Source organism: Trachurus japonicus, chromosome 3, assembly GCF_045865225.1.
Source record: "Trachurus japonicus isolate A0001 chromosome 3, Traja_1.0".
Taxonomy (NCBI): domain Eukaryota; kingdom Metazoa; phylum Chordata; class Actinopteri; order Carangiformes; family Carangidae; genus Trachurus; species Trachurus japonicus.
The window spans coordinates 12,683,104-12,710,634 of NC_140909.1; the positions used below are offsets into that span (position 1 = coordinate 12,683,104).

Sequence of the window (27,531 nt, forward strand, 5' to 3'; positions counted from 1 at the left end):
GACATGTCAGGTGGTATGTGGGCCTATTTAAGACATTTTCTGTACACTGATGATATTGCTCCATTCATTGTGCTGCTGATGTTGGTTTACTCACCATTAAACTGTATAATTTTCCCTCCAAATAAATTAAAACCAGACAATAATGCAATCCAATCCCCGGCCTTTTCTGTATAATGTTTTAATGTTAACTCAAAATCACCTCATGATGAACTCACGCTTTTCTTTGTCAGTGCGTCTGACGTCAGTCGTTTTTAATTGGGAAAAAGATGCGCTGACATAGATGCGTCACTTTCTTTGTACATAAGAGAGAAAACTCTCACAATTATTAATGCAATTATCATGTAAATGGATGTATTGTGAAGACAGCCGTGTTGGGGCTGTGTTTACACCAGGCCTGCTGGGTCAATTTTAGTCAAACAGGACTCATTGATAAACCTCATACTGTAGGTGTGAAGTTGCCCTTATTGCCCCAGTAGGCTATATTGGTGGGGATGTGAGGGGCTGTTATGGAACAGGCCCCGTCTATGTCTTGGCTTCGTTGCCACAATACATAGTGTAAGGTTGTCTTTGTCAAATAGCTTAAACCAGAGCTTGAAATGCGAATTTGCTTGTTGTAATGGGACTTGGCTTTGGCTTTAAGCGGAACCATCATTACAAAACCCAGAACTGAATATACCAGAGCTCAATGGATGCAGACATCTCCAACATCCTGCTCCTAAAATGTGTGTAATATCAGGCCAGTGCATCTGCAGGCTGAGAATCAGATACATTCAAACATGTCGGTGAATCATATGAGCATATTTCATCTGTGGAAAACTAAATGAATCCAAAACACTCACTTTGCATCGTGCAAGATGACTCGTGCATCCATGAAGACTCTAAAAAAAAAAAAAAAAACATCCACATGTGGCACCGAGGACGGTCGGTGTAGCAGCGTTCAGGCTCCAGCTGTGCAGCAGGACACGAGTTTCTGTGCAGCCTGTGGTTTTTTGACAAACAGGTGAGCGCGTGGATGGGATCGATAAATCCACTCCAGCAGCATCCGCCGAGGCTGCGTGTGTCCACACACAAGGCGGGCTGTGCTGTGCTGTGGGTGTCAGATCCTGGCTCAATTGTGGTGTCTGTCTGTTCGTCTCTCCTCTCGCGCGCTCGTTTCCCGTCAGACGAGCAGGGATGGTGTGTGTGTGTGTGTGTGTGGTGCCGTGCCACACAAACGAGCCTTTTATCCGCTGCTGTGTGTAAATGTGTGTTTTCCTTCCTCCAGTCCGCGCTCCCGAGGCTGCGTTGTGTTGTGTTGTGTTGTGTTGCTCCCTGACTGACTGACTGACTGACGGAGCCTCCGGTGATCTCCTCTCACCTCCTCTCTGCCTTTTTTTTTTTTTTTTTCTAAACGCTTCCTCCTCCCGGTTGCGATGACGTCACGAAGACGGGCAAGTTGCTTGTAACCAATCGCATATGAGTGTCTGAGTGTGTGTGTGTGTGTGTGTGTGTCCTGTCATTAAATGGCTGGAGTTGTGGTATTGCATTGATAGGACACCAAGCACCAGTTAATGAATGAAGTTATTCGATGGGCTGCATTGCCATTCTTAGTTGTAGTAGCCTATAGTGACACGTGTAACACAAAAAATCACAAAAATGTGAATGATGGGTAGTTAGTTTTTAACCCAACTGGACAACTTAAAGGTCCCATTTTGTTGTCTCTATCATTATTATCATTGTTACATATACTAGTGGGTCTTATAAATACAGTGAAAGTATCAAAAACACTCACTCCATGCAGAAATGCACATGGGTCTATTATAAAACTGTTCCGTAAAACAAGCCATCAGGACTTCTGTAACTTTGTGATGTCACAACCACCCACCATCAACCGCTCTCATATCCCAAATTTTTTTAATATAATAAGTTCTACTGAGGACTCTTGTGTTTTGTTTCAGCTTTTAACGATCTTGTTGCCCTTTAATCTTTAGATATTATTCTTGTACCGATTGTTGGATTACAATCCTGCTCCCTGACAGTTTAAGGGATGATATCCACCGCCTGGAGTGGGAGCTCTAAATAAAAAAAAATAAAAAAATAAAAAAAAAGGTTAAGCTGCTTGAAAGCTTTGTCAGAATAGCTGCCATCCAGAGCATATTTCTTATTGCCAGTTGACATCCCTCCCATGCACTCACCTTACTCCCAGTCTTCTCCTCTTCTTCTTTTTCGTCTTCTTCTCCAGATATTCCTCCCTGATGGTCTCAGATTTTGCTATCATGCATGCTCCCCTGGGCTGGCCTCATCACACACTTGCATTGGATCCAACAGGTGAGGAGAATGAGCTGGAGACAGGGGTAGCAGGCTCCACTGCTCCTGGATGACGCAACACCATGGATGGTCACCACGATTGTATGATTTTACAGTCATACAGCACAGATGCCAGTATGTGTGTAATTACATGTCTGGCCTGGTAGAAAACAAATTATATTGCCTGGGAACCCTATCATAAAGACTTTGCTCTCCAGCACCATTAGTGATCAAAAATTCTGTTATTGAAGGCAGAAAAAACTGAAGTATTTTCTCTATTAGGCCACGGGAAACAATGGTTTATTATAGACACTCTGAATCATTATTCCTGATAAAGAAAATGTTCTTGCTTCATTAATCTTCTCCTGTTGCACAACCTTTAACATTACAACTGCCACTGTAAGCATATGGATTTATTTTTACTTTTACTATTTTTAATTTTCCTCTACTGCTACAGTCTATTGGCTACTTTAAAATTCTGGTGGTGTTAATTACTCCTGAGCAGGGAAGTGAACTCAGATTGGCACAGCTTTACTTGAGCTTTGTTGAGTTGAAAGGTTCTAGTTTCTTGGACGACTGTGCAAAGCAGTTTGTACTTTTTTGTCCTTGCATCCTGCTCCTTTTCCCAGTAGTCCTGACACCAGCTCTTCCCCCGACACACACACACACACACACACGAGTTGTGTCATTTCTGTCCCAGGGTGTCGTGCTGCTTTGCAGAGCTCTCTGAATGACTTTGAGCCTCTTTATCCTCCAAGCAGCTCTGCTGGCCCCATCAGGCCTGTTTGGGAGCTGCAAAGACCATGAGGAATTAATGTTGAGTTACACCACTAATGCATTTATCCATCGCAAAATATTCTTGTATATGACTTCTTAGAAAATGCACTTTTTGAAATGGCCACAAATAGAAATAATACTTTAACTTATTAAGGGCATGTATATGTTATAGAGGAAAAGTGACCCCAAAAAGGAGTCTTACTTGAAACACTGAGGACATACTGCCCTCTGGTGCTCAGATGTTGTCCACACTCCTATTTTGTGCCCATGGACAAGCAGGGGAAGACAACAAAAGCCACTTACATTTCTCTTTTAACCCATTGTGTGGTTTTGGATGCTGGTGAAAAGGTGTAGTGGGGGTGGAGGGGGGGGCAGTGAGCTGTAGACTCGTAGAACCACCTCCACCCCACTGATAAGAGCTGAAATCCACGCCAACGCCCACAGGTTTAGAAAAGAGGCGACTGCATCAGAAAAAAAGCACTTCCGTCACGAGAAATGAAAACACAGGCCAGGTGATCATGGAGCGCAGAAACTATTTAATATAAAATGCTGCAAAAAGGTCAAAAGACTTAATACTTGATTACAGAGCAAGAACCTCAAAATGTAATGATGCAAATAATTCATGTCTTATTGACTTTCATGGTTAAGACCATCAACCTACCAGTTACTGTATGAAATGAAAACATAAACTTTACTTTAGTCAAAGTGCTTCGTGTAAAATCAGTGGGTGTCTGTTTTTATTACAAAACTTTATATACAAGTACAAAAATTGGAATACAAAAACTAAAAATGTATAAAACTCAGTCTTTCAGAAACCACAGAATAAGATCTACATGAATGGTCTTTAAGTAGCAATACAATGATTTTCAGACAGGATTCTTCCGTACATCAATTAATGCATTGTTTGAAGCCAGTGGTCCAATGTTGAGGCTGGGGCGACGCGACTCTCGGCGGGATTTGACCACAGGCAGGGACGTCTGCCCAGCCCAGGACCCCATACCAGTTTGAACAACGCGGTTAACGGGAATGTCCCCGGCTGCTCGAAGCCACAGTTCCTCCATGACAGCAGGTTCCTCTATGGGAAGGGAAGAGCGTCTCCACGTGGACGGGAGCGGGGTGTTCACCAGCTCTCGCATTTCCTCCCTCGACCTCGGAGGTTTGTCAGGCGGCCCCACGCCTCTGCCTCCTGGGCCGTCCTCCGAGCAGCGACTCAGCTTCTCCATGCTGCCAGCTCCAGCCGCTTTACCGTCAGAGGCCACGACTGGAAGACAACACACGTCAAGAGAAGAGGTAGAAGGAACAGTGAGATCTTGCTCTTACAATCTTTCAGTATATCAAAAGTAAGAGCAGTACTCACAATCTGTACTCACAAATGTGAATATGATTTTGTTTTTGTTTTTTTGTCGCTCTAACTATAAACTGATGTTTGGGCTGTGGGAACTTGATGGGAACCTCTTATGGATTCTGTTCTTTTATAGACAAAATGAGGAGCTGATTACTCAACATTTGTAGATAATGAAAACAATAATTAGCTGCAATCTTGTGGTTATTTAAGCATATGAACAATTTCCTCAGTGCTGTAGCAAAAGCAACTGAGCTAGTGACATGGCAGCACATAAATAGATGAGATACTCCATCTATATTTAAAGGTAATTTGATTTGATGTTTACTTATGTCTACTCCTGTTTGCTTTGGAAGTGTGATTATTTTTGACAATGACTCATTTCGTGTTGTAAATGAGGGGAGCCTCAACAAACTTAATGGTTTGAATAAATGTACCTTTAGCATGCTCCTTTGGCTGGCCGACTGAACCACAGAGCTCCCTCAGCTTGTTGCTTAGTTCCACATTAGCGGCCTTGTAGTGGTTAAGCTCCTTGCTGAGGTTATGGATCCATCCCTCATACTGTCGCTGCCTTCCTGCCAAGCCCTCGTCTATTTGCTCTGTGGGGGCAGGAGGACACAAACATATGGTTGAATGAGATAGCACAACTATCACTATTTATCACTTCTAATGGCTAATTATCAGATGAGACAAATAAAGAATATATAAGATATGCAAGCAAGTAGATCAAATGTGTGCTTGCACCTCGACACTGCTGCAGCAGGAGCTGGACGCTCCTCTCGTGCTCCTTCTGCTGTTGTGTGAGCCGGCGATCTGTGTCGAGTTGCGTGCGATCGAGGGCGTTCTCCAACCACAGCACCAGCTTCTGCTGCTCGTCCAGTTGCATTTCCAGCTCGGCCAGGGCAAGCTGCAGCTTACGCTCTTCCTCTCGTAGAGACACCACCTACAGAAAACATCAGCATACTGACAGGTGAGTTTGGGTGTAAAGGTCTGAGAGACAGTTTCACAGTCAGTACGTTTTCATGACGCTTGAGAAAACCGAATTATTGCCCTAATCCGACTATAACTGGACAACTGAGTGCATGTAGACCCCGGGACAAAAACATCCAAGAAAGCCGGTCGCAGAAGCTATTGCTGTCGCATTACACATTACGGACCACGAGGGACAGCATGCACCTTATCTGCACAATAAGTAACGCGCACATTACGTACGAGATGAACAAAACTGTACAATTAACCATCTTGCTGTTGTTCGAAAATGCCGGTCTGCTGCCTGGTGGCGAATAGGTCAACCGGAAAATGGGCCATATTAACCCGCTGAACGATGCATAATCGCCACCTGGTGTTGAGGAGGAGGACACGTTCCCGTCAGTTAATTCGATTTTCTCAGTTGCATGTAAACTGGGACAAGGACAGATGTCCGATTAGATGCCAAAATCGAATTTTGAGCATAGCTCGATTAAGCTGTGCATGTAAACGCTGAAATAGGTGAGGAAACGGTAAAAACAGTTCAAACTGAAGCTGGTGACAGAACACACCTTGTCAAAGTACTTGCACAGCAGTGCTCTGGTCTCAGAGGCCGACAGGTAACTGAGTTTGGCCATAAGATTCATCTCCCACTGGGAGAGCATACTGGCGGAGGCCCTCAGCTGCCTCTGCCTTTGAGTGATGGCCTCATTCTTGTACTCGATGGCTGCATCCAGGGCCTCGATGGCCTCGTCCAGCTGGAAGACGGTCCGCTCCTCCTGATAACAGCACAGGGAACAATGACAATTTGAGCACAGACATTCAGACGCAAAAGCGATATTACAGTGAGGACTAATTAAGGCCACATTATTGCTTCTCAGAATTGTCATGAGATCCCAGAGTCGTATCTGACCTCAGGTGAGAGCAGGTTGCCCTGCCGCAGCTTATCGTCCAGCTCCACTCGCTGTTTAAGCAGTGAGTCTTTCTCTTGACGCAGGTTGGAGATCTCTTGGCGGATCTGTTGAGAGTCTTGGGCACTGCTGCTGCGAAGGAGGCCGTTCCTCTCACTTAGCTCGTGCTCAAGTGACTCAATCCGCCCCGTAAGTGTCGCCAGGTCCTTGCTCAGGGCCTGCAGGGAGCAATATTTAAGATAAAATTTCAAAGAAGAGAATAATTGGAAGATTTCAAAGAAATGCTGCTGGAAACAGAGGTCACACAGTCATATGAAGGAACTAATGAGAAGAGTTTAACAAAACTTGGTGGTGGCATTCTTGACAATGCACTACAGGGTTGCGTCAGCTGCAAAACATGTTTCATTCAGTTGAACACTTATTGGTTTGTCCAATCCAAACTATTTTGCAAGTGTTTTTTTTTCTGTGATATGAGAAAAACTCTTTCTATGTGGCTCTTCACTACTGTGTTATTATTATTGTGTGTTTTGTCTATAAACCATCACTTCACACACACACACACATCACACCAACTCAATTCATTCCTACATATTTTGCAAAGCTTTTGCCTAAATGTTATCTTAACCATTTTCCCAGAGACACGTCAAAGCATCTTTCCCCTCAGGTATTGCAGTGATGGCAGTTTGTTAATACCTGACTGGACCGGAGCCTCTTTGTCTCCAGTCCGCTGCGTTCCTGCAGCAGAGCTTCTTTCTTTGCCAGGATCGTCTCCCGTTTAGTCAGCTCTCCCTCCAGATCTTCCAGTCCTCTCCTCTGTCCCAGTACCCGCTCCATTTCCTCATCCAGCCAGCGTTTTTGTTCTTCAATCTTCTGCTCAAAGCAAGTAAAGCACACAGAAAAGATTAACACACAAAACCAAAAGACACTAGACACTAATGTCTTTTTATTCTTTACATCAAACAGTATTCTCATCACTTGGAAATGTTAGCTCTTAGCAAAAGTACTCAGTTATCATGTGCAATTTACACTAGAATTAATTTACTATCTTGTACACAATATTTGTATTTTACACTATGCAAGAAATTGCTGGCCGCGTTCACAAAAATTTAACTGGGTCAGAAACTGCAAAACCAAGTACCTCTATGACTACAATGTCCAGGTGGCTGACAAGTACAACTAGCAAATTATTTAAAATCAGAAGGAGATTTTAATCAAAACTAACCCATTGAAGGACAATATGTCAAATTAACAATTCACATGCTATTTTAGTTTTTTTTTGCACCTGTTGCTCTTCCAGTGAGATGACGGAGCCGTTACTGCCGCTACGTCTCTGTCTCTGGAAGGCTGCAATCTCCTCTGTCTTTATCCTCAGGATCTTCTGCTGCTGCTCATTCTTTATCTCGAGCTCCTGTGGGGGGGGGGATAAAAGATGAATTACAGGACAAGTTCAAAGGAAAAACTACTTCTATCAAAAGTTCCTAAATGCCTTTGGCACTCTGTACTGTTGTTTTCGTTAAGACCATTCCCAAACTTTTGAACTCTTCCATGTAAAGAGAAATAATAATAGCTACATGTTTTCACAATTTCAGGATACACTACGAGATATTAGTTGGTTAAAGTAATGGTATATATATTATCAAAAATTTCAGTTGTTGCAAACCTCAACTATCAAGCAACATGGCATCACAGCTTATACATTTCCAATCAAAACAATCACAACATCAGTGTCACAAAAGACCAAAACTGCTTAATTAGGTGGGGCACTAAGTAAATCCATGTTTTTTTTAAATGTGTCTTTGCAGTAAAAATGGATAATTGAGCCATGTTCCCTCTCAGTGTGACAGTGGCACCTTGACTCTGTGTGTCCTTCGCTGCATCTCGGTCTCCAGGCGTCGTTTCTGCTGACTTTCCTGACGCAGGCGCCTCTGCAGCTGCTCCTGCTGCTGCCTCATCGACTGGACGCTGCGCTCCAGCTCCAACACACGACGTTCACTCTGTGCCGGCAGGTTAGCTAGACGGGCGGTATCCCTCTGACGTTGACTAAGAACCTAAAACATGACCAGAATTTTTTTTCTCTTTGATGTTAAGATGAATATTAAGAGGAAGTGTGTTTTTGTTACTTAGTCGAAAGAACACACATAAAAACGTACTGTTGGTGTACGACTGGAATCATATGACTTTATTTATTTAGCTATCAGTTGTTCATGTGTTGTTATGCTTAACACAAACCTGCACTTTGCTCTGAGCAGCAGCTATCTTCCTCCGACATTCCTGTGCTCTGGTCTTGTCTGTGGCGCTGATCTCCCTCTCCTGCCTCTCTAGTTCCTGCAGCTGCCGCTGAGCCTCCTGCAGCTCCTGTCGAGCCTGCACAGCTTCACTCTCCAGAGCCGTGATCTTGTGGCTGTACTGCTTGTTCAGAGCCTGAGCATCCTTACCTAAAACAGGCAGAAAACAAAAACAACTGATTCATAAAAAAACACAGAGGAGAACTTTTTTTTTAACTGGAAGAGCTGCAACAAAGTGTGAAGTGATTGCAAACACTACCTGTTTTGACCAGCTCCTTGATGAGCTCTTCCTTCATGCGGATGGTGACCGAAAGCTCCCTGATCTTCTGCTGTGCCTGAAGTAGACCCAACTCGGAACCACCTTCAAAACCTTTCAGACTTTCCCGTACAGATGCCTCCCCAGAACTGGAGTTGGCTGTGCAGCAAAATGAGAGAGTACACAACATGTTGATATAATGAAACACTGGATATCTGAATATAGTAATTGGTTACTTTAGGTGCATATGGGAACAGAGAGCCTCAGTGGAAGCAGGAAGTTAACGCTTGCCATGGGACCTCAATTCGGGAAAAATCTCCATGGAAGTGATCAGGACTTAAAATTTTATTTCGACTCCCATTCACTTACATGGAGATTTTTTCCAAATTGACGTCCCATGGCGAGCTTCACTTCTCTATTCTAGACTTACATCCTTTCCTGGCTAAACATCTGTGGTTGGGCTCAGGTGGCTGAGACGCTGGCCCTCTACCAGCAGCTGCTAGTCCTCCCGACAACATGTCCCTTCTAGTCCAGGTCAGATTCACCTGCCTAATAGGATCATGAATATTACATTATGTACACTTCAGAATGACTGCTCTTTATGTGTGCAGTGTTCATTTTTATTAAAGCTCATTTTAAATAGTTTCAGCAGTCTGCTACACAGAACATACTTGCGTCTCTCCTGGCTGAGGTTGGAGTAACCGCTTTCTTCATCCGTGTCTAGCATGTCTGCTCCTCCCAGCATCCCCTGCTCCTCACAGATGTTACCATCTTGATCGCCACAAGGCCCAATACCAAGGTAGCCCACTGGACTCATCTGTGGCAACACATACAAAACCACACATCAAGAGAAAAGCAGGCTACGACATCTACTGGAGCAGCAGAAGACAGACACTCTAGGACATGGCAACTTTAGCATTTGTTAATCCCAGTAACGTGCACCTCCATATCTTACCACTAGAGAACCAATCAATGTGTAGGTTTAAGTACTTTTCCCAAGCATTCAATTTTACTTTCAAGACCATGAAAATCTAGCTGTGCTGGGTGGCTACCTGTCTGTATGAACCTCCGTTTTGACTGTGCTGCATGGAGCCCATAGGGGCCGTGTGCGGCCTCGATCTCAGGTTAAGGCCCAGTCCCATCAGTCCGAGGGTAGACAGCTGATACTGCAGCTCAGTTATCAGGTCCTGTTGCTCCTGTAACTTATCACTCTGTAACAGAAAGAAGACAATTAAAAAAATAAACAGATAATCAAACAGTAAAATGCAGTCAAATAATACAGAGCTTTATGGCAGTTCTCCAGGGAGAATATCTATTCTAATATTCTGGATGTGCCGTTCAGTTTTTCATTGACAGTTTCTCTTTGAATGTGACTATATAACACCACGCAGGCCAGACTTTGACTTGTTTAACTTCATGTTAATGTTTTTGTTATGTTCTTATGTTCTTTTATTACCAGAAAAAGGACATTCATGCTGATACTCTATATGATCAATAATTGAAATGGGTGTACATGTCATATTTGTTGCAGAATGTCAATAAAAAGGTAGATAAAAAAATAATAAGAAAGAAAGAAAGAAAGAAAGAAAGAAAGAAAGAAAGAAAGAAAGAAAGAAAGAAATAAATAAAGAAAGAAAGAATGAATATGGGCAAAGTTTAAGCGTGTCTTACCTGCTGCTTGTATTGCTCCATAGCATCTTCTAGAGCTGCTAAAAAGTCTGTGTTTTCTCCCTCCAACCGCTGAATCTGAGCCTGAAGCTGGACAACACAATCTTCCTTCTCTCCATCTTTATCAGTTTCCTGCTCGTTGCTCCACCGCTCCTCTGCAGCTTCTGGATCCTGGTAACAAATCACATTTATTGACAGATTAGTACCACAAGACTAATTTCCTAAAAGTGGTCTTTTAGGAATAACTATTAATTGTGAAATAGTGATTAGAGTTGAAGAGACATACCTGGTTTCTTACAGTAGGTCTCCCCCTCCTCAGCGCTACACTGTCCTCAGTGGAGCTGTTCTCAATACCGCTGTCTGGTCCTGAGGCTGTGGTCAGTCCGCTTCGTTCCTCCTCCACTGAACACAGCCACTCCTTCACTCTCAGACTCTGTTCTGCAGTCAGAGCCCCTTCACTCTGCAGTTCCCGCAGTAACCTGACATATAGCAGCAACATATGGATTCAGGGAAGCCGTTATGCATCTTAAACTTACAACATAGTATATAAATTATGTCCAAGAAGATGGTGGAGTAAAGCACACTCCACTCTAGTACAAAAACATCAGTTTAGCCAGCATTTTAGCATAATTATCATGGACTTGTGTGATGTAAATTCAATGTATGATTAATAATTCACAAATTAATAAAACAATGATATCCAGGATACATGCAATACATTTTATTTTAAAAATGTAGCTGTCAAATCGTTAAAAAAGTTGCACCCTAATGGCACAGATAAAATCTTTAACATCACATTCATCATGTTCAGTGAATGCGCTTATACCTGTAAGCAGTGTCCGTGCAGGTCCTGTAGTGTGCACTTTGGGCCTGAAGTCGACTGATGTCTCCTTCTCCAAGTCGAGGCCTCCTGTGGGGATCGGCGTGAGAGATGATGCGGGTTTCTGAACGTTGGCGGTTTTCAAGGGCTCTGCGCAGCGCTTTGATTTGTTGCTCCAGCCCTTCCACACGATCTGGCTCGCGCTTGCAGTTGACCGTTGCCCGGTTCTGAATGTTTCTGGCCCTCGTGGCATAGTTGAGTGTGTTCAGACTTTCATCGAAGTCTGAGGAAGACGGGCTGATGCAGGCAATCATCAACGTTTTTGAATTTCCACCTAAAGAGTCTTTGAGGATCCTAGGTGAAATGAGAATTAAAGAAATGAATCCAAGCTGACATTTAACAACAACTTCTGTTACAATGCTATGGTTGAGTATCTCATGAATTTATTCAAACTGTACCTTGTGATTTTGGAGTCTCTGTATGGTATGTGGGAGCCTTTCCTCTTCGGGTCCCCCAGCGCCCCAATGACATTTCCCAGGGCCAGAAGACCACTGTTAATCTGGATGCTTTCCTTTAGTCTCTCTCCAGTGTTCCCTGTCCGTAAGATGCGCTCTGACCCTGCCAGGTCAACAAAGTGAAACTTGGAAGACAGCATCTGTGGTCCAGAACTTGCAGCGGTCCCGTACAGTCGTGAAATTCCTCTGCGCTGGTCCATGTACACAGTAAAAATGGTGTGCGATCGGCTGGAGTTTGGATTCATCTGGGTTGCACCGGTGTGTCTGGCTGTGTTTCCTGACTCCAGTAAACTCAACACCTCGTCAAGTCCCTCCACTTCACACTCCTTTACACCACACAGGACTATGAAATGACAAACACAAGGGGAAAACATAAATAAACACACAAACCATTCACAAGAAAATCGTTATAAACATCAAAATACATACACATATAATATCCATAGAAATAATACATGTTTCAACAAAACGCCCAGAGTGGTGTCCCATACCAATGTTGCCTTTATCCTCTCTGATGTTGATGTCCTTGCTGGCTGTCTCCACCTCCAGGAGGTCCTTGAACTCCTCCTTATAGACCTCCAGGTAGGAGACTCGGACAGAGAAGTCTGTGAGGTCATTTTCATCTAGCAGCTTGAAGACATCCGCTACAGCCCTGGGGATGATACCCTGCTCCTCATCTCTGAAGGAACCTACAAACGCAACCAAAACAACATTAACTGCAAGCAGCAACTAGTTTAGCCATTCTTTGATTTTGTGTGCATAAGGTACATTTGTCCACACTGATGAACTATAGTTTGTTTCACACAATGTTAAAGGGATAGTTCAACATTTTGGCAAATTGGCCCATAATCCCTATAGTCATAGCAGTAGGTTTGTTACCTTTAATTGTCGGTGCAAGCTATTATTAGAATGGCGGAGCAGAGCCGTGAGCTGCTCAGAGCTACGCTACGGAGGCTAATGGGATTTCTTGGTTTCCCTCATCAGACTCATCAAATACACAATCCAACAACTCCAAAATGCTCTGGTGGACAAGTTGTGACCTGCACATTCGCTATGAGATAATAACAGAACGTTACGAGACGGAGTTGTTTTAGAGGTAAATGCAGAGACTGCTTGGCGAAAAACTGTCCATGACGGGAACGGGCATCAGCGGTTTTGCATGAAAAACAACTCAGTCTCGTAATGTTTAGTTATTATCTCATAGCGTGATGAATGTGCAGGTCACAACTTGTCCACCAAAGCGTTTTGGAGTTGTTGGATTGTGTATTTATTTGATGAGTTTGATGAGAGAAACCAAAAAAAAAAAAAATCCCATTAGCCTCCGTAGCGTAGCTCTGAGCAGCTCGCGGCTCTGCTCCGCCGTTCTAAAAACAGCTTGCACCAACAATTAAAGTTAACAAACCTACTGCTATGACAATAGGGATTATGACAATGGGTCAATTTGCCAAAATGTTGAACTATCCCTTTAAGGCACAAAAAAGGAAATAACTAACTTACAGATATTTGCTTCTCCAATGGTGTAGGTCTTGCCTGAGCCTGTCTGGCCATAGGCAAAAACTGTGGCATTGAATCCTTGGAAGAAGGCATCTATGAGCGGCTGGACGGACACAGAATAAACCTCCTCCTGACAGCACGACTCTTCAAACAGGAAGTCACAAAGAAAGTGTCTGTCATGGCCCAGAGTAACTCGACACAGCTCAGGATCTGCAGTGATGCAGCTCTCGTGGCAGTGCAGAAGCTCTTTAGGCAGCAGGGGTCGCACTCGAACAGCTACTTGCACAGCAGAGTAATCTCCCTTGCCTTGGCCACCAGGCACTTTGGGAGACATTTCGGCTGTGCTGCTGGAGCTCCTCTCTGGTCCTCTGTCATGTATTGATCATCTCTGGAGCACTGCAGGAGACAAAAATCATCTGTCACCAGCAGTTTTTTTTGTTTTCAGTATCTCATGTTGTCTGGCTGAAGGGTGAAATAAACCATCACTGAGGATGTGATTGATAATATGATGCAACCAACGGAAATGGCAGCTGAAAACACACTTTATTTTGTGCTATGGAAATATCCTCAAAAACAAACTTATACCTGATTGGCTATATTGGATAACTGCATGAAAAATGCTTAAAGAGAGTGTAGTTGAAAAGTACAAATGACAGCACAAGAAAAAAAACCCTCTCAACTTTACCTTTCTTTAAAAAAAAAAAAAAAGTTTTGTTTTTATAAACTTATTTGTTGCCTCATTTATTTGTTATTGTATGAAACACATCTCCAGTGGACAGAGCTGGTGAGATGGACTACGTGCACGGTCAGGAGGTGAGCTGTAATCCCCCAAAACTGATCAAAACAACACATGAAACTTGAACTTTAGTTGTTTCTAAGGATGTCCAGGTATCTTATAAGGGCGTTAATCCTCCCGTGGCTGTCTTGTACTTGTAACGCTGCACCCTGAGATTATACTGGGCTGCAAAATCAAGATCTGCTGGACAATTCCTGAACTTCTGATTCAATAAATAACTTAATCAGTATATTGTAATCAATAAATAAGAAAAAGTCTGTGACATTAACCTGGGGTATTTGTCTAGTTCTGTCCAACCACCAATTTAAAATCCTAACACATCAAGACAGACAAGGATAATCCTCACAATTAACAACCTGGGACCTTCGGATGTTTTGACATTATTAACCAGAGAATTTATTTTGTTTTTCACAAGGTTAATCGATCAACCATTGCAGCACGAGGTGGTTGCATCCCAGGACGTGACAAATAATTTAAGTCTATTTTAAAAAATGTGATGCTGCACACATTACATTGGTGTTGCGACGCTTCGCTGCAAACAAACACACATTTTCAATTGAGACACCTTCAGAGATGAGGTCCAACTACTAATGAGCAGCACCGTGAGGTAGCACCACACATGGATCTTTTAACTAACTTCTGCAGCAAACTGGCATGTTTTATCAGTGATCATATTTACCCCGTTTAATTTATGCTGTAAAAATTTTCTGTTTGGCTACACTGAATTTGATAAGAAACTAAATCCCAGTTTTTCTTGATTAATTTGTTTGTTGATTATTGTTTTAATGAATTGTTTTATCCACATTTTACATACCGGTACACAAATCTAAATTTTCAGGTAAGAAGCCACATTTTCTGGAACTATCTGTGTGTGTTAAACAATATATTTCCTCTATGTGTGATTGTGAAAACAAAAAAGTTTCTCTCTCTTTGTCTTATTTATGATTGTATGTTTGTGTATTAATGTTGTATACACTTATCATTGTCTGTATTTATCCATGCACTCCTGTGGTGTTGTCAATAAAGCAGGAAAAAAAAACTTTTAACTAACTTTATAGTAATCTTAAACTTTAGTAGCTACACATAGCCTACTTCAAACAATAAAAGCAAGGATACTTGATAATATATTATCTGAACCGCGAGATAACAAGGATTTATTTTCCTACAGACACGTTATTAAACTTTATCTTCACAGTTCACGGTTTCTGTAAAGTTAATAACAGTTTCTGACCATGTTAGCAGCAAGATAACGTTAGCTCACGGCCGAACTAACTTAGATGTTAAATGTGTTAAGCGATGTTATTCGTGAGAAGAAAACGAATAATAAAAAACACACATGTTGTCTTCTCTAATGCGTCTGTAACAAGAAGTTTCCCCGAGTATTTAAAAACGGCAGAGATGTCGTCCCTTTTTCTGCCCAGAGATCCCTGCGGCTAAGCTAAAGCTAGCCTGTTAGCCTGCAGTCCAAACAACAACCAACAACATGAGGAGGAGGAGGCTGCAAATCCACATCTGGAGGACAAACTGGTCATGTTCAACAGCTGGAATGAGACTGGGTGAACTTTTCTGACCGCTAACAGTCAACGCGACTTACTTTTTAATGAGGCAGAAGTTTAGTCCGTGGATTCAGGATAACACTGGAGACTTTTTTTTTTCCTCTCTCTCTTTTTTTTTTTAGTTGAGTGGAAGTTGAGGGGCAGCCACAGGCAGCAGGAGGAGGAGGAGGAGGAGGAGGAGGAGCCCCAAGTCTGGGCCTGGCCTCTTCTTCTTCTTCTCTTCTTCTTTTCGTTTTACGGCGGTTGGCATCCAGCTTTTTGGTGCATTACCGCCACCTTCTGTTCTGGAGTGTGAGCCAGACAAGACTTACATTCTACCCCCATATCATACATAGAGAAATAAAAAAATAAAAATAAAAATAAATAAAAAAATAAATAAAATAAAATAAAATAAAATAAAAATAAACACCCTCATCCTGCACTCCCTACAGCTGTCATCAATACCCTACCTTCTATTCCTGCCTATCCATCAAATTCTATAAAACACCCCTGTTTCCTTTAAATAACATAACAAAACTCTAACCTGTGCCCTCTCACTCAGTAATCCTTTTAGCGTGATTTCCTGCACCCCTAACTCCCTGATCCTGCTCTTCATCACCTCCCTCTGCCTCTCATACCTTCTACACCTCAGAACCACATGCTCCACTGACTCCTCCTCCTGACACCCTTCACATAAACCTGTCTGATGCCTCCCCATTACTTTCAATGTTTTATTCAACTGGGCCTGGCCTCTGCAGAGCCTCATGGCTGCACAGATTGGAAAAAAAAAAAAAAAACTTGTAGGAAAAACAAACATAAAACAATGTAGGCTATAAGTTTAAAAGTTTAAAAAATAAAATAAATAATCAACCACCATTCATCAAATTAGCTCTCTGTTGACTTTTGTAGATTACCAATGATTTGTTTTGTTAAAACTTATCCTGCCAAGGCTGCAGTCTTTGGTACATTTACCCACACGATTACTTAGCCTATTCAACAGGTCTTCAAATAAAAAAGTCAATTTGAATAGCTTGTCTGCATGGTTATCATGCAGTTGACAGACATTGCTGATTGGCATTGGTATCAGTTCACAAGGTCTGTTTATAAATGGCAGGAACAGCCACCCTATAGGCCTACTGTATACTCACTGTAGCTTGTACCTACACATTTAGAAAAACATGAATATATGAACCTGTGTATTATTTGAATAGCTTAGTATTGAATGCACAATAACAAGCTACGTTTATACATGGTACTGGTACACTTTTTTTTTTTAATATAGTAGGGGTCCCTGCTCCATCTCTCCATCAGTTTGGGGGTTCTTGGCCTGAAAAATGTTTTTTTTTTAAAGTCAGACCCCTGTTTTAGACAACGAAACAGTAAGGTTACAGAGAGTTGTAATTGAGCAACTAAGCTGCAGCAATATCACAAGCTAATATAAATGTTGAATAAAATGCAGCTAAAATTATGATTTAGGAGGAACCACCTGTGATTCTAAAACATTTTTATATCAGGACTATCTGTGCATGGCCACCTCTGCAGGTAAAATCCCATTATAAGTCTGAAATAGCTGTCATCACAACAGGAGCTTTTATGCAACAGCTTAGTCAGTTTTCAAATAACACCCTGTGTTGTGATTATCCACACAAGAGAAACGTTTTGAAAATTAAGGCTGTGACTTGTCACTTCTGTTTTAAAAACACTATGTCATCATCCCCGTTTAAAGACCAAGAATGTCAAGAATAACGAGGCTCCAAATCCAAATGTCCTGATTTTCCAAAATGCAAAATTATTCTGTTTTCATTTTCATCTGACTGAGAATGAAGACAGCTGAATCAGCGGAGTAATTTTTATTCCAAAAAACAAATGAACAAATCAAACAAAAACATAAAGATGACAATTGCGTGATTATGGCAGCTTCATCCAGTGCTGTTTTACATACTGCATATACACATACGGTGTTTTAAAAGATACATTGCAGCTTTGTCCAGATCTGTCATCTCTCCACAGCACAGATGATCAAATAATCACTATAGCTAAGCAATGAATGTGGGCACTTTTATGGTAAATAAGTGTTATCAGTGATCAGTGCCTTTGTGCTCTATCATTATGAACCATACGTTTTTTGAGCAAATGCAAATTGATGAAAGCTCGTTGTTTACAATAATTAAGAAGTCTTGGTTATTGTCAGTTCTTGTTTCAGACCAGTGTGCAAAATCTCTCTATTTCTAAAACAGGCCCTCACACTCCACTATTGATTTGTCTTTAACACCTATATCATGTGTCATGTGAAGAGAGAGGCATGTTCTGGCACAAAAATTGAGTCGATCTAATCACGATATTGGGTGACACACTGTCCCACGATGCTACAGATTTGATGGAAGATGAGAAATGAACGGCAGGTGTCTAACTGGCCATGGCAACATAGAAATGATGTGATCCGGACTCCTGGAGGGTTATCGAACCCTTAGTGTGACTTGTCACCAGGGTGATGTCCAGACAGACACAGACACAACTAGGCCTACAACTTTGTCTCTGAAACAAAACAGAAGCCAGTTATAGTGTGAATGTCTGCACAGTAGCTACACTTTAGATTCAGACAGTGATATCTAAGATGCAATAGCTTTTGTAGCACTCACACAACAGAAACAGATGCGACTGGTTTGGCTGTAATGGCCTATCAATAACCAATGGTGACAGAAGGTCGGGGGGAAATGCTGTAGTGTGCACCATGTCTCATCTGTGATCAGCAGGGGGCAGTGTTACACCATAGTTTGCACATGAACATCCACCGATTCTCATTCAAGACACAGACACAATAATAAACTTACTTGTATCTCTTAAGACCGACAACAAACAGCTCAGAGATGCAAGGGAGTTGCACATCCTTTGAGTTTTAGTTTGATTTAACTTAATCCAAGGTTGTGTTGTTTCTCTGATCAGCTCCTGGCCTCTCCCACACCCCTGCCCTCACCTAAATGCCCACATTGCATGGCCCTGAGCCAAACTGACTTTTGCATGGTATCTGCAGGGTGGGGAGCCTCTGCAGGCTCAGTCACACTCTCTTTTGTTCCTTTAAACTCCAGATGAGACCAAGGTATTTCCTTTCAAAACTAAGTACCAATGATAACCCAGGCTGCTGTCAAAGAGAGTGTGCTGGTTTCTTAGGATGAGATTAGGATATTGATTTCAGTCCTGTACACACTGCCAGCACTCATTAGGAGGAGGGAGGAGGAGGAGGGGGGGTTATCTGCATGGTGTGAATGAGCTACACTGGAGACAAGGAGAGCTGTAGAGACAGGACGCTGGAGCTGGAGGAGAGGGGACACAGGGATGAGAGAGTGGGTGTAATATGATAATGCAGAGGAGGGGAGGAAAAGAGAGGACAGTGAGGTGAACAGGACAGACAAAACACTGGAGCTCAGGTGCTCTCACAGGCTGACTTTCTTAGAGCCCAGTATGTGTAAGTGTGCACTGGGCTGGAGCTTGCACAAGCTATTCAGAGGTACAGCACAGAGGGGATAAGCTGCAGATGAAAGGGAGTTGTAGAGGGGACACAAGTAGAAAAGGAGGAGTCTGGATGAATCCTTAATGGTGATTCATCGCCTCTTGTGGGTCCCTCAGGGACAGGCATGAGGATGGCCTCCGATTCAACTCCACTTTTTCCATTAAGACACAAGAGGGAGAGTCTGAGTCATGAGTAGTCAGAGGTCATATTCTGGGGTGGTAGTGCAGACAGTTTTCAATGAAGGCTGCGCCTCCGGCCCGAAGCGTCCTCTATTCAGTCCTCTCAGCCATCTCACTGCTTCCCCATCTCTATGCATCTTGATTCAGTCTACAGTCTTGTTTTAGGATCCTGTGGCTAAATCTCCCCCTCCCCGTCGGTGGTGTCGTCGGTGAGTCTCGGCCGGAGCCCCCTCTGCAACTAGAGACGTCCTGTTTGTCTCCAGCGAACCTTCACTTCACTTCGCTTCACTTCACTGAGGAGCAGATGGGTGGCTGGTGCAGCACAGAGGTGACACATTTCATCACACTTCTCTAAAACTCCTCAATTCTTCCACATACACACCTCCCTTGTGAAAGAGAAATGATCACACTTACGTCACCTGCTCGCAGATTTCAAAGTTAAAGTTATTCATGCACTGTAGGAACACAGTGGCTCTTTTCAGCAGCCATGTCTTTGGCTGCCTGTCTGCCGAACAGCACCGCTCTGTGCAGCATGAGAAGACGTGTTTCTCAAACAAGCACAGCTCACACATATCGCTGATGATACATATGACTACTCTTACAGCATATTTCAGCAGGCAATGCATAACATTTAAACACTCAAATTGTACCAAACCGTATTTCCCTATATTTTATGCATTTGTGGGGGGAAAAAAAATGAGACTGAAGTTTTTATGGTTTACAGGGCGTTTTAATGATTGCACTGGAAAATTGACTTAACATAAATAAAACATAATAGCAGAAAGAACATCTCACATATCCTGATTACATGTCTCTGTATACAGTATATAATGTCAACATGGCCAGACTATCATTTACAAAAATAACACTTTCTTTGTTGACTGTTAGACATATTTACTAGTTCAGCTTGTTAAGTGTCCTTCAGCTGAATGCTGGTTTAATGCTTCATACATAATACCATTCCCCTTCTATATATCCTCCTATAATAATAATAACAATATTAATAATAATCTTTGTGCAATAAATATGTTTTAGGTAATCCATACAAAACTCATGTTCTTATACTCAAGCCATACATGACCTATATGCATTCCTTTAGCTTATCACCAATGCCCCTGAAGAACCCGTATTCTAAAATCTTTATTACATGCAGCTGTGCACGACAGGTGTTGTTCTGCCACTAGGTCTTACTTTACTACAGTTTTGAGATCTGGCTGCAGCAAACAGCTCAGGTGACTTTAAAGATGGTCACCACAATGCAACAAAAGTAAATCCAGACACAACAGACTTTTGTTTTGCCTTTGTGCTCTCTGAGAGTTTCCATGCTCATGTTTCATGAATGGGTTCACACTCTCACTTTCTAGAACTCATACTGGGAAACAAACATGGTGATTTTGGTGATGTACCTTCCCAGCTGGACACGTCTCTCCAGCTCGCTCATCTCCACTTCTGCCTCCAGAGCGGCAGGACCCTGCACCGGGCTGACCAGCATCAGCTGACCTGTCACGCGGTCTGAACGCTGGACTGTGAAGTGTCGCCGGGCTTGCCTTCCCCCCAGCAGAGAGAAGCGGAGTGTGTCGCCCATTGGACGCAATGCTGAGACCCTGAACATGACGCGAGGGGCTGACAGGTTGGACACAACAGCCAGGTAATGGTAGGAGAAGGAATTTGGGGTCTGAGAACATGCCTTGTTGTCGACAGGACAGGGGTTACGTTCACAACGCCTGGAAAAAGGAAAAAGACCAAGTGAAAACTGAGGAGGATGTAGCTGAATTTAACCAGTAAGTTGTCTGCAACGGTGACCATGCATTTCAAATTAGAAAAACATATTTCAGTGCAGTGAACTCTGCATTAAAAAAAAAAACGATACAGAATAATACTCACATAGGCGACGTCTTGACATATGTGGCGTTAGGGATTTTGGGGCAGTCCACACGGACACACTGGAAGCCGCCATACGTATTAATGCACATCTGATCCTTTGTGCAGTTGTTTTGTCTGGTTGCACACTCATCAATGTCTGTGAAAAAATATCAACACAAGCAGACACTGATGATTCAATTCAAAAACTTTTTGTGAATGGGTCATTTATCATGTGTTTTTTCTATCAACATTTGCTATGCAGAAACTTTCCTGTGAATACCTGATGTAATGCTGTATTTGAATTATAGATATTGCAAAGCTAAATGCAAATAAAATAAAATAAAAACATGACTTCACCTTTACAGCTACGTCCATCGCGTGTCACATTGTACCCAGCAGGACAGGTGCAGCGGTAACCTCCAGGGGTGTTGACGCAAGCATGTAAACACAGTTTTCCAGCCTGGCCATTATGGAACAGCTCACATTCATCGATATCTGAAGTGAACAAGACACAGCACACAGTTAGCATCCTATATGGACAATAAATGTTCACATCTATTTTGGTTACAGGGCAAGGTATCAGTCGCACCAGTGCAGGTACTGCTGTCCCTGCCAGAGATGGTGTATCCTGGCTCACAGGTGCAGTGGGTGGTCCCCTGCACTGTAGTGCAACGTGATGGACGAACAAAGGGCCCAGTGGTGGCAGCTGGCAAGGTGGAGGCAGCAGCAGCAGCAGAGGTGGCTGCGGAGGTGTTTGTCATGGTAACAAAGACTGAATGTGGAAGAGAGGAGAGAGAAGAAGTGAGCAGTTGTGTAGACGATGCTGTCATCCCCTGTTGTAATATCTCCAGTGCATTAGGTGGGTGTCCACCCTGGTCAGTAATGGATGTTGAACTGAAAAGACTGAAAAGTTTTTCATTTTGAAAAATGTCCTGGACTGTATAGATACCATTCATTGAAATATTTAAAGCTTTATCTGTAACCATGCGCCCATGACTGCAAAGCTTTGAAACTTCTTAAAGGGATAGTTCAACATTTTGGCAAATTGGCCCATTGCCATAAACCCTATAGTTTTAGGAGTAGGTTCGTTACCTTTAATTGTCGGTGCAAGCTATTTTTAGAACAGCGGAGCAGAGCCGCGAGCTGCTCAGAGCTACGCTATGGAGGCTAACGGGATTTCTTGGTTTCCCTCATCAAACTTATCGAATACACAATCCATCAACTCCAAAAGGCTCTCATGGACAAGTTGTGACCTGCACATTCACCACGCTACAGTATGAGATGAAGTTGTTTTAGAGGCAAATGCAGAGACTGCTTGCCGAAAAACTGCACTCGACAGGAACATGCATCAGTGGTTTTGCATGAATTTACCACGAAAACAACTCTGTTTTGTAACTTTACGTTATTATGTCATAGTGTGGTGAATGTGCAGGTCACAACTTGTCCACCAGAGCGTTTTGGAGTTGTTGGATTGTGTATTTGATGAGTTTGATGAGGGAAACCAAGATTCCAATCCCATTAGCCTCCGTAGCGTAGCTCTGAGCAGCTCGTGGCTCTGCTCCGCCGTTTTAAAAATAGCTTGCACTGACAATTAAATGTAACAAACCTACTGCTATGACTATAGGGATTATGGCAATGGGCCAATTTGCCAATGTTGAACTATCCCTTTAAATACTAGCCATCATAAGATATTATTAGACTGAGTGACTTCGAAGTTGTGACATGATGAATTGTTGTTTGCCCAACAAGAAGGCAAATCAAACTCAAACCTACAGAACCAAAATTGTATGTTTGCATGGGAATGTTAAATAAAGAAAGAAAACTAAACTATGTGGCCTCCAGAGATTCACAGTCTCTGTTTGTACATTAACTCCCCCGGCCACATCAGGGAGCAGACCACTGCCACTCATTCAGGACTGTCTTGGACTTCTGGCTGGAGCTCAGTAAAAACCCACACTGTGGTATGCAGCACTGGCTTGCAATGGCTAACCAAACCAGTGGCCAATGTAATCTCCTTTAACAGTCTGGGAGGATTTGGATACCAGCCTAAAAAAATGCTCAATAGAAAAGTGTTGTCTCAAATAATATCAACTTTTAAGCAGTGTTTGGTGCATGAAGTGTTATTTGTTATCTGAATGTGAACGACAGTCAAATGGTGAGGTATCTTCATCAAGTGTGTGTGGTCTGAGTGTGTAATTCCTACATGTTGGCAGAGGACTCTGACAGGTAGCTCCAGCCCAGCCTTTGGCACAAACACAGGAGAACTGGTTCACCTCATCCACACACGTCCCGCCATTCAGACACGGAGAGGACGCACACTCATTGATGTCTGAAGGGGAAAAGGAAGGACGGGAAGGGTTACACAAGGAAACTCTGGTGGTGCTACGTTTGAACATGCAACTGAATATCGGTTGACATCATGATATATGTATGTGTTGGAGAGAGAGAATAAGGAATACGTGGAGCAGATGAGCTCACAACAGGTGCAGCCAAAGTATAAGGGGAAGCTCTGAGGACACTGAGGTTGGAATATCACATGTCTCGGCGTTCAATAAGATCTCTGGACAATGACCAAAGTACATAAAGGGGGAAATCTGATCACAGGTCACATATGAAACGTATCTCAACGTAAAAAAGAAACGCTGGTGACATGTATGATGCACAAAAAGAGGAATGGCAATAGAGAGCAGGAGCGAGGGTGGTCACAAAGAGGATGATGACAGCGATGTAAAAATGATCAGTGGGTTAGATAACATGATAAAAGATGGCCAGGGTGGTCTCTCACCTCGGCAGGTGGGCTGCTGGCCGCTCCAGCTCAGGCCGTCCTGACAAACTCTGCTCTCTGATCCCACCAGTTCATAGCCGGGGTCGCACAGGAAGTGAACCTCGTGGCCCACGCTGTGAGACTTCCCAAGTTTTCTCCCATTGACCGGTCCGTCCAGTTTTGTGCAGGTGTCTGTTGGGGGGGAAAAAGCAGCAGGTGATTATAAAAGAAAAGAACCACGAGGACAACATTCGTACAAATCAGTCTCAGGATGTTTTGCTCACTGTTGACGGCTTTAGTCGGCTGCCTCCCTGCGTTGCTCTGCAATAAGTTTATTTTCTTCTTCAGATTGCGTAGACTCTGCATGTAGGAGGCTTCATGGGCGGAGAGCAGCTTCTGGACCTGCTTCAGAGAGCCCTGTATCTCCTGCCTGCTAGGACAGTCCTGGAGCAAAAAACAGAGATGGTGACTAACTGCATCAAACACAGATGAATAATTAACAGCAGCTTGTTCAAATCTTATTTAAATCTCCAGTGGGAAAGAAATGATTTTAATTCTTTGCTACAAGAGAAGTTCATTAAAGTGTAATCACATAATTATGAGTAGTTTATTTCGAAAATGTTGACATGAGAAGTGATTTATGTCAACACTACTTCCCTCTGAAGCTTTAGCAGCATTTTGGAGTGTACTGCACTACGCAGTGTTAGTAAATGGATGTTGAAAGCTGCAGAGTGTTCTCGTTGCTTTAAAAGTTGTTATCGTAAGTTTTCTTAGAGCTGTGAATTTATGAATATAGAAGAGCTTCTCCTCTGGCACATATAAGTTGAAAATAAATATTTGTACACACAAAAAAGAGACAAGTCAGCAAAGTAATGGATGTGTTAGCTGGAGAACTATCTTTTTATTCATTTTACCATTTCTATTCATTCATGAGTCACAGCTAAAGTTGTTTTTTTTTTTTTTTTTTACAACCAAAGAATCTTTACAACCTGTAGATTGGTTCGAGCCAGAAAATGTACTTACTGTAGACCTTACAAAAGCTGTACTATGTTTCTCGCACGTCCATCGTTCTGTCTCTGATTGCGCTGCACTTTTATGATTACGTCTCAAGGTCACTTCACATAAATTGCACCTTTATGTATTTTTCAGTGCCCACAATGCATGAATGCCAAATGTTACTCTCGACCCAGTGGCTTTCCACACCTATTCCTGTTACTCGATTATGCAAGTAGATGCCTTAATTAAGAGTACAGTTAAAAAAAGAAATCTTTGTTGTTAACAAAAACAGACTCAGTGAATGAAGGTCTGCTGAGGAAGTGCACTTGGAGACCGGTACAGTACAGAGGCTGGGCTGTTATGTGCAGTAGGATCAGAGTATGTTTTCTCACCATTTGCAAGCAGGAACCTCCTTCTCTCTCAAAAACTAGATACTGTAACTCAGTCATAAACACCAAAACAGTCTCTGAAAGTAACCAGTATACTATTCTTGCTATGTCTTCATATAAGGTTATGTAACTGCCATGTGTCATTTTAGGAAAGAGGGTACTATCAACAAAAGTTATTTAGCTTGCATTACAGGTAATCACTTGCCCTATATGATGTGGTGAATTCAGAGTCTCGGGGTCGGTCAGTCGGGCAGAAACGCCCTCAGCGTAAACACCACCTGTGTTACAATCCCTGCTTTCTATTGGCCGAACGGAGTGGCAGCGACTTGTTTTCTACCCACGTTCCTCTCCCTCATTACTCTCCTTCATTCAACAGCGTCATTCTGTCCCGTCCTCTCATACATGTTTTCAGACAACCAATTAGTGTTTTCTTCCAGCAGGAGTTATGTAAGAAGAGTCAATATTTGTTGAAAACACCTTTCTGATTTGGACCGAACTCGGGTTTGGAGAGACTTCAGTCAGTCAGGGGGCGGTGGCTGGTGTTTATAGTGTAGTTGTCAAAGGCCTCTTTCTACCTGTGCTAGGCGACATTTCACATGGCTTCATGTTAGCGGGGTGATGTTACCATAGTGTGTGTGAGGCATGCAGCACAGGAGCTCAAGATTACAGCACAAGACTGTTTAATATCAAACATAAACAGATATATACTCATATATACAGTACAGACCAAAAGTTTGGACACACCTTCTCATTCAATGTGTTTCCTTTATTCTCACTGAAGGCACCAAAACTATGAATGAACACATGTGGAATTAACAAAAAAGTGTGAAATAACTGAAAACATGTATTTCCTTCTTTGTCTTCTCTTTCTTCTTTTCTTCTTCCTCTCCTTCTTCCTCCTCCTCCTCTATCTCTGCCCCCACCAATTCTAGTTTCTTCAAAGTAGCCACCCTTTGCTCTGATTACTGCTTTGCACACTCTTGGCATTCTCTTGATGAGCTTCAAGAGGTGAACCTGACCTGAAAATGGTTTTCACTTCATAGGTGTGCCTTGTCAGGGTTCATTAGTGGAATTTCAGTGAGAATCTATAATGTAAATAGTCATGAAAATAAAGGAAATGCATTGAGTGTGTCCAAACTTTTGGCCTGTACTGTATATAAACAGTAACATATGCAGGACAAGACCAACAGCATCACTCAGACACTCTCAGTGACCTCGATGTTGTTTATCTCAGACAAAAACACACACAAGCAAAGAACAAAATAGTCATTCACAGATGTGCTGTTGCTTTCTTCAGCTGATATTGCAGTTCAGCACAGCATACATATTGAATATATTAATATAATGCATCATGTTCCTTTTGCTTGAGCGCAATATGAGGGTGAATCATGGGTTTTGTCTGTCATAAACAATCACTGTTTTACTAATCAAAGACATTCAGAGTAGGACCTGTGCTGCAGTGCAGAGAGGGAGGTAATTCAGATTTCCAGATCCTTCTAAGCCATGCACAACATTACTGTAACCCAGCAACCCCTCAATTCAACACGTCAAGGCCTTAGTCCAATTAAACAATGTAATTTACATCAAAACCTCCAACTGTGATTCTCATTCATTCATCTGCTCATTGGCCAGTGACAGTGTGTTGCACTTACCTGTCCAAAAGCAGGATGGAGTGAACAGGAACACACTATGGTGATGACAACTGCAGCCGGCACAAACATCTTTCCACTAACGCCGATCCAAAGCACAGACGACGGTCAGTCCGTATGAGTTGCAGACAGTGTGAACTTTGAGTGAGCAAGCCCTCGCTGAGTGCAGGGACTCCAGGTGAGAGAAAAACCTCAGCTGGCTGTGGAAAAAGCTGCTGCAGTGAACTAATGCTGGGTTCACTGCTCAGGAGCCAATCAGGAACCGAGACCTCAAGAAAAATGCGACCACATTATTATCCCTGTACTTCATTTGGAGCGCACTTCCTCTGAGGTCAAAGCAGCTTAGTTTATATCTTGTTTACTGAGAAGTGGGAGAAAACTGAATTTTCGCTGGATCAATATAACAGCATGAGATAATAGTCGGCCTGGAGAACACACACTATTGTACAGCACTTTGACCATGTTGTGTTTGTTGCAAAATGCAAAGAAAAAAAGGTAACAAAGGTAACAAATTCAGAACATAGGAATTCGA

The 27,531-nt window shown here is 42.6% G+C and overlaps 2 protein-coding genes across 2 annotated transcripts; both read right to left on the bottom strand.

The window, feature by feature from the left end:
• Positions 1-3,772: 3,772 nt before the first annotated feature.
• On the bottom strand, positions 3,773-15,817 carry kif7 (kinesin family member 7). The gene is made up of 20 exons (XM_085762503.1): positions 15,711-15,817; positions 13,324-13,716; positions 12,318-12,515; positions 11,770-12,169; positions 11,318-11,665; positions 10,778-10,970; positions 10,495-10,662; positions 9,876-10,034; positions 9,495-9,640; positions 9,254-9,372; positions 8,827-8,982; positions 8,512-8,717; positions 8,133-8,330; positions 7,565-7,690; positions 6,976-7,152; positions 6,285-6,500; positions 5,944-6,150; positions 5,150-5,348; positions 4,843-5,004; positions 3,773-4,324 (listed from the first exon to the last, which is right to left on the bottom strand). Exons 2-20 carry the CDS (start codon positions 13,652-13,654, stop codon positions 3,930-3,932), a joined length of 4,104 nt encoding a protein of 1,367 aa, XP_085618629.1. The 5' UTR covers positions 13,655-13,716; positions 15,711-15,817; the 3' UTR covers positions 3,773-3,929.
• A 4,229-nt stretch (positions 15,818-20,046) lies between these two features.
• LOC146989687 (fibulin-7-like) lies at positions 20,047-27,197 on the bottom strand. Its single transcript, XM_085773098.1, has 8 exons — positions 27,003-27,197; positions 24,250-24,409; positions 23,987-24,157; positions 23,405-23,530; positions 21,791-21,973; positions 21,559-21,696; positions 21,223-21,358; positions 20,047-21,062 (listed from the first exon to the last, which is right to left on the bottom strand). The coding sequence occupies exons 1-8, from the start codon at positions 27,069-27,071 to the stop codon at positions 20,699-20,701; spliced, it is 1,347 nt and encodes a 448-aa protein (XP_085629224.1). The 5' UTR covers positions 27,072-27,197; the 3' UTR covers positions 20,047-20,698.
• Positions 27,198-27,531: the final 334 nt, after the last annotated feature.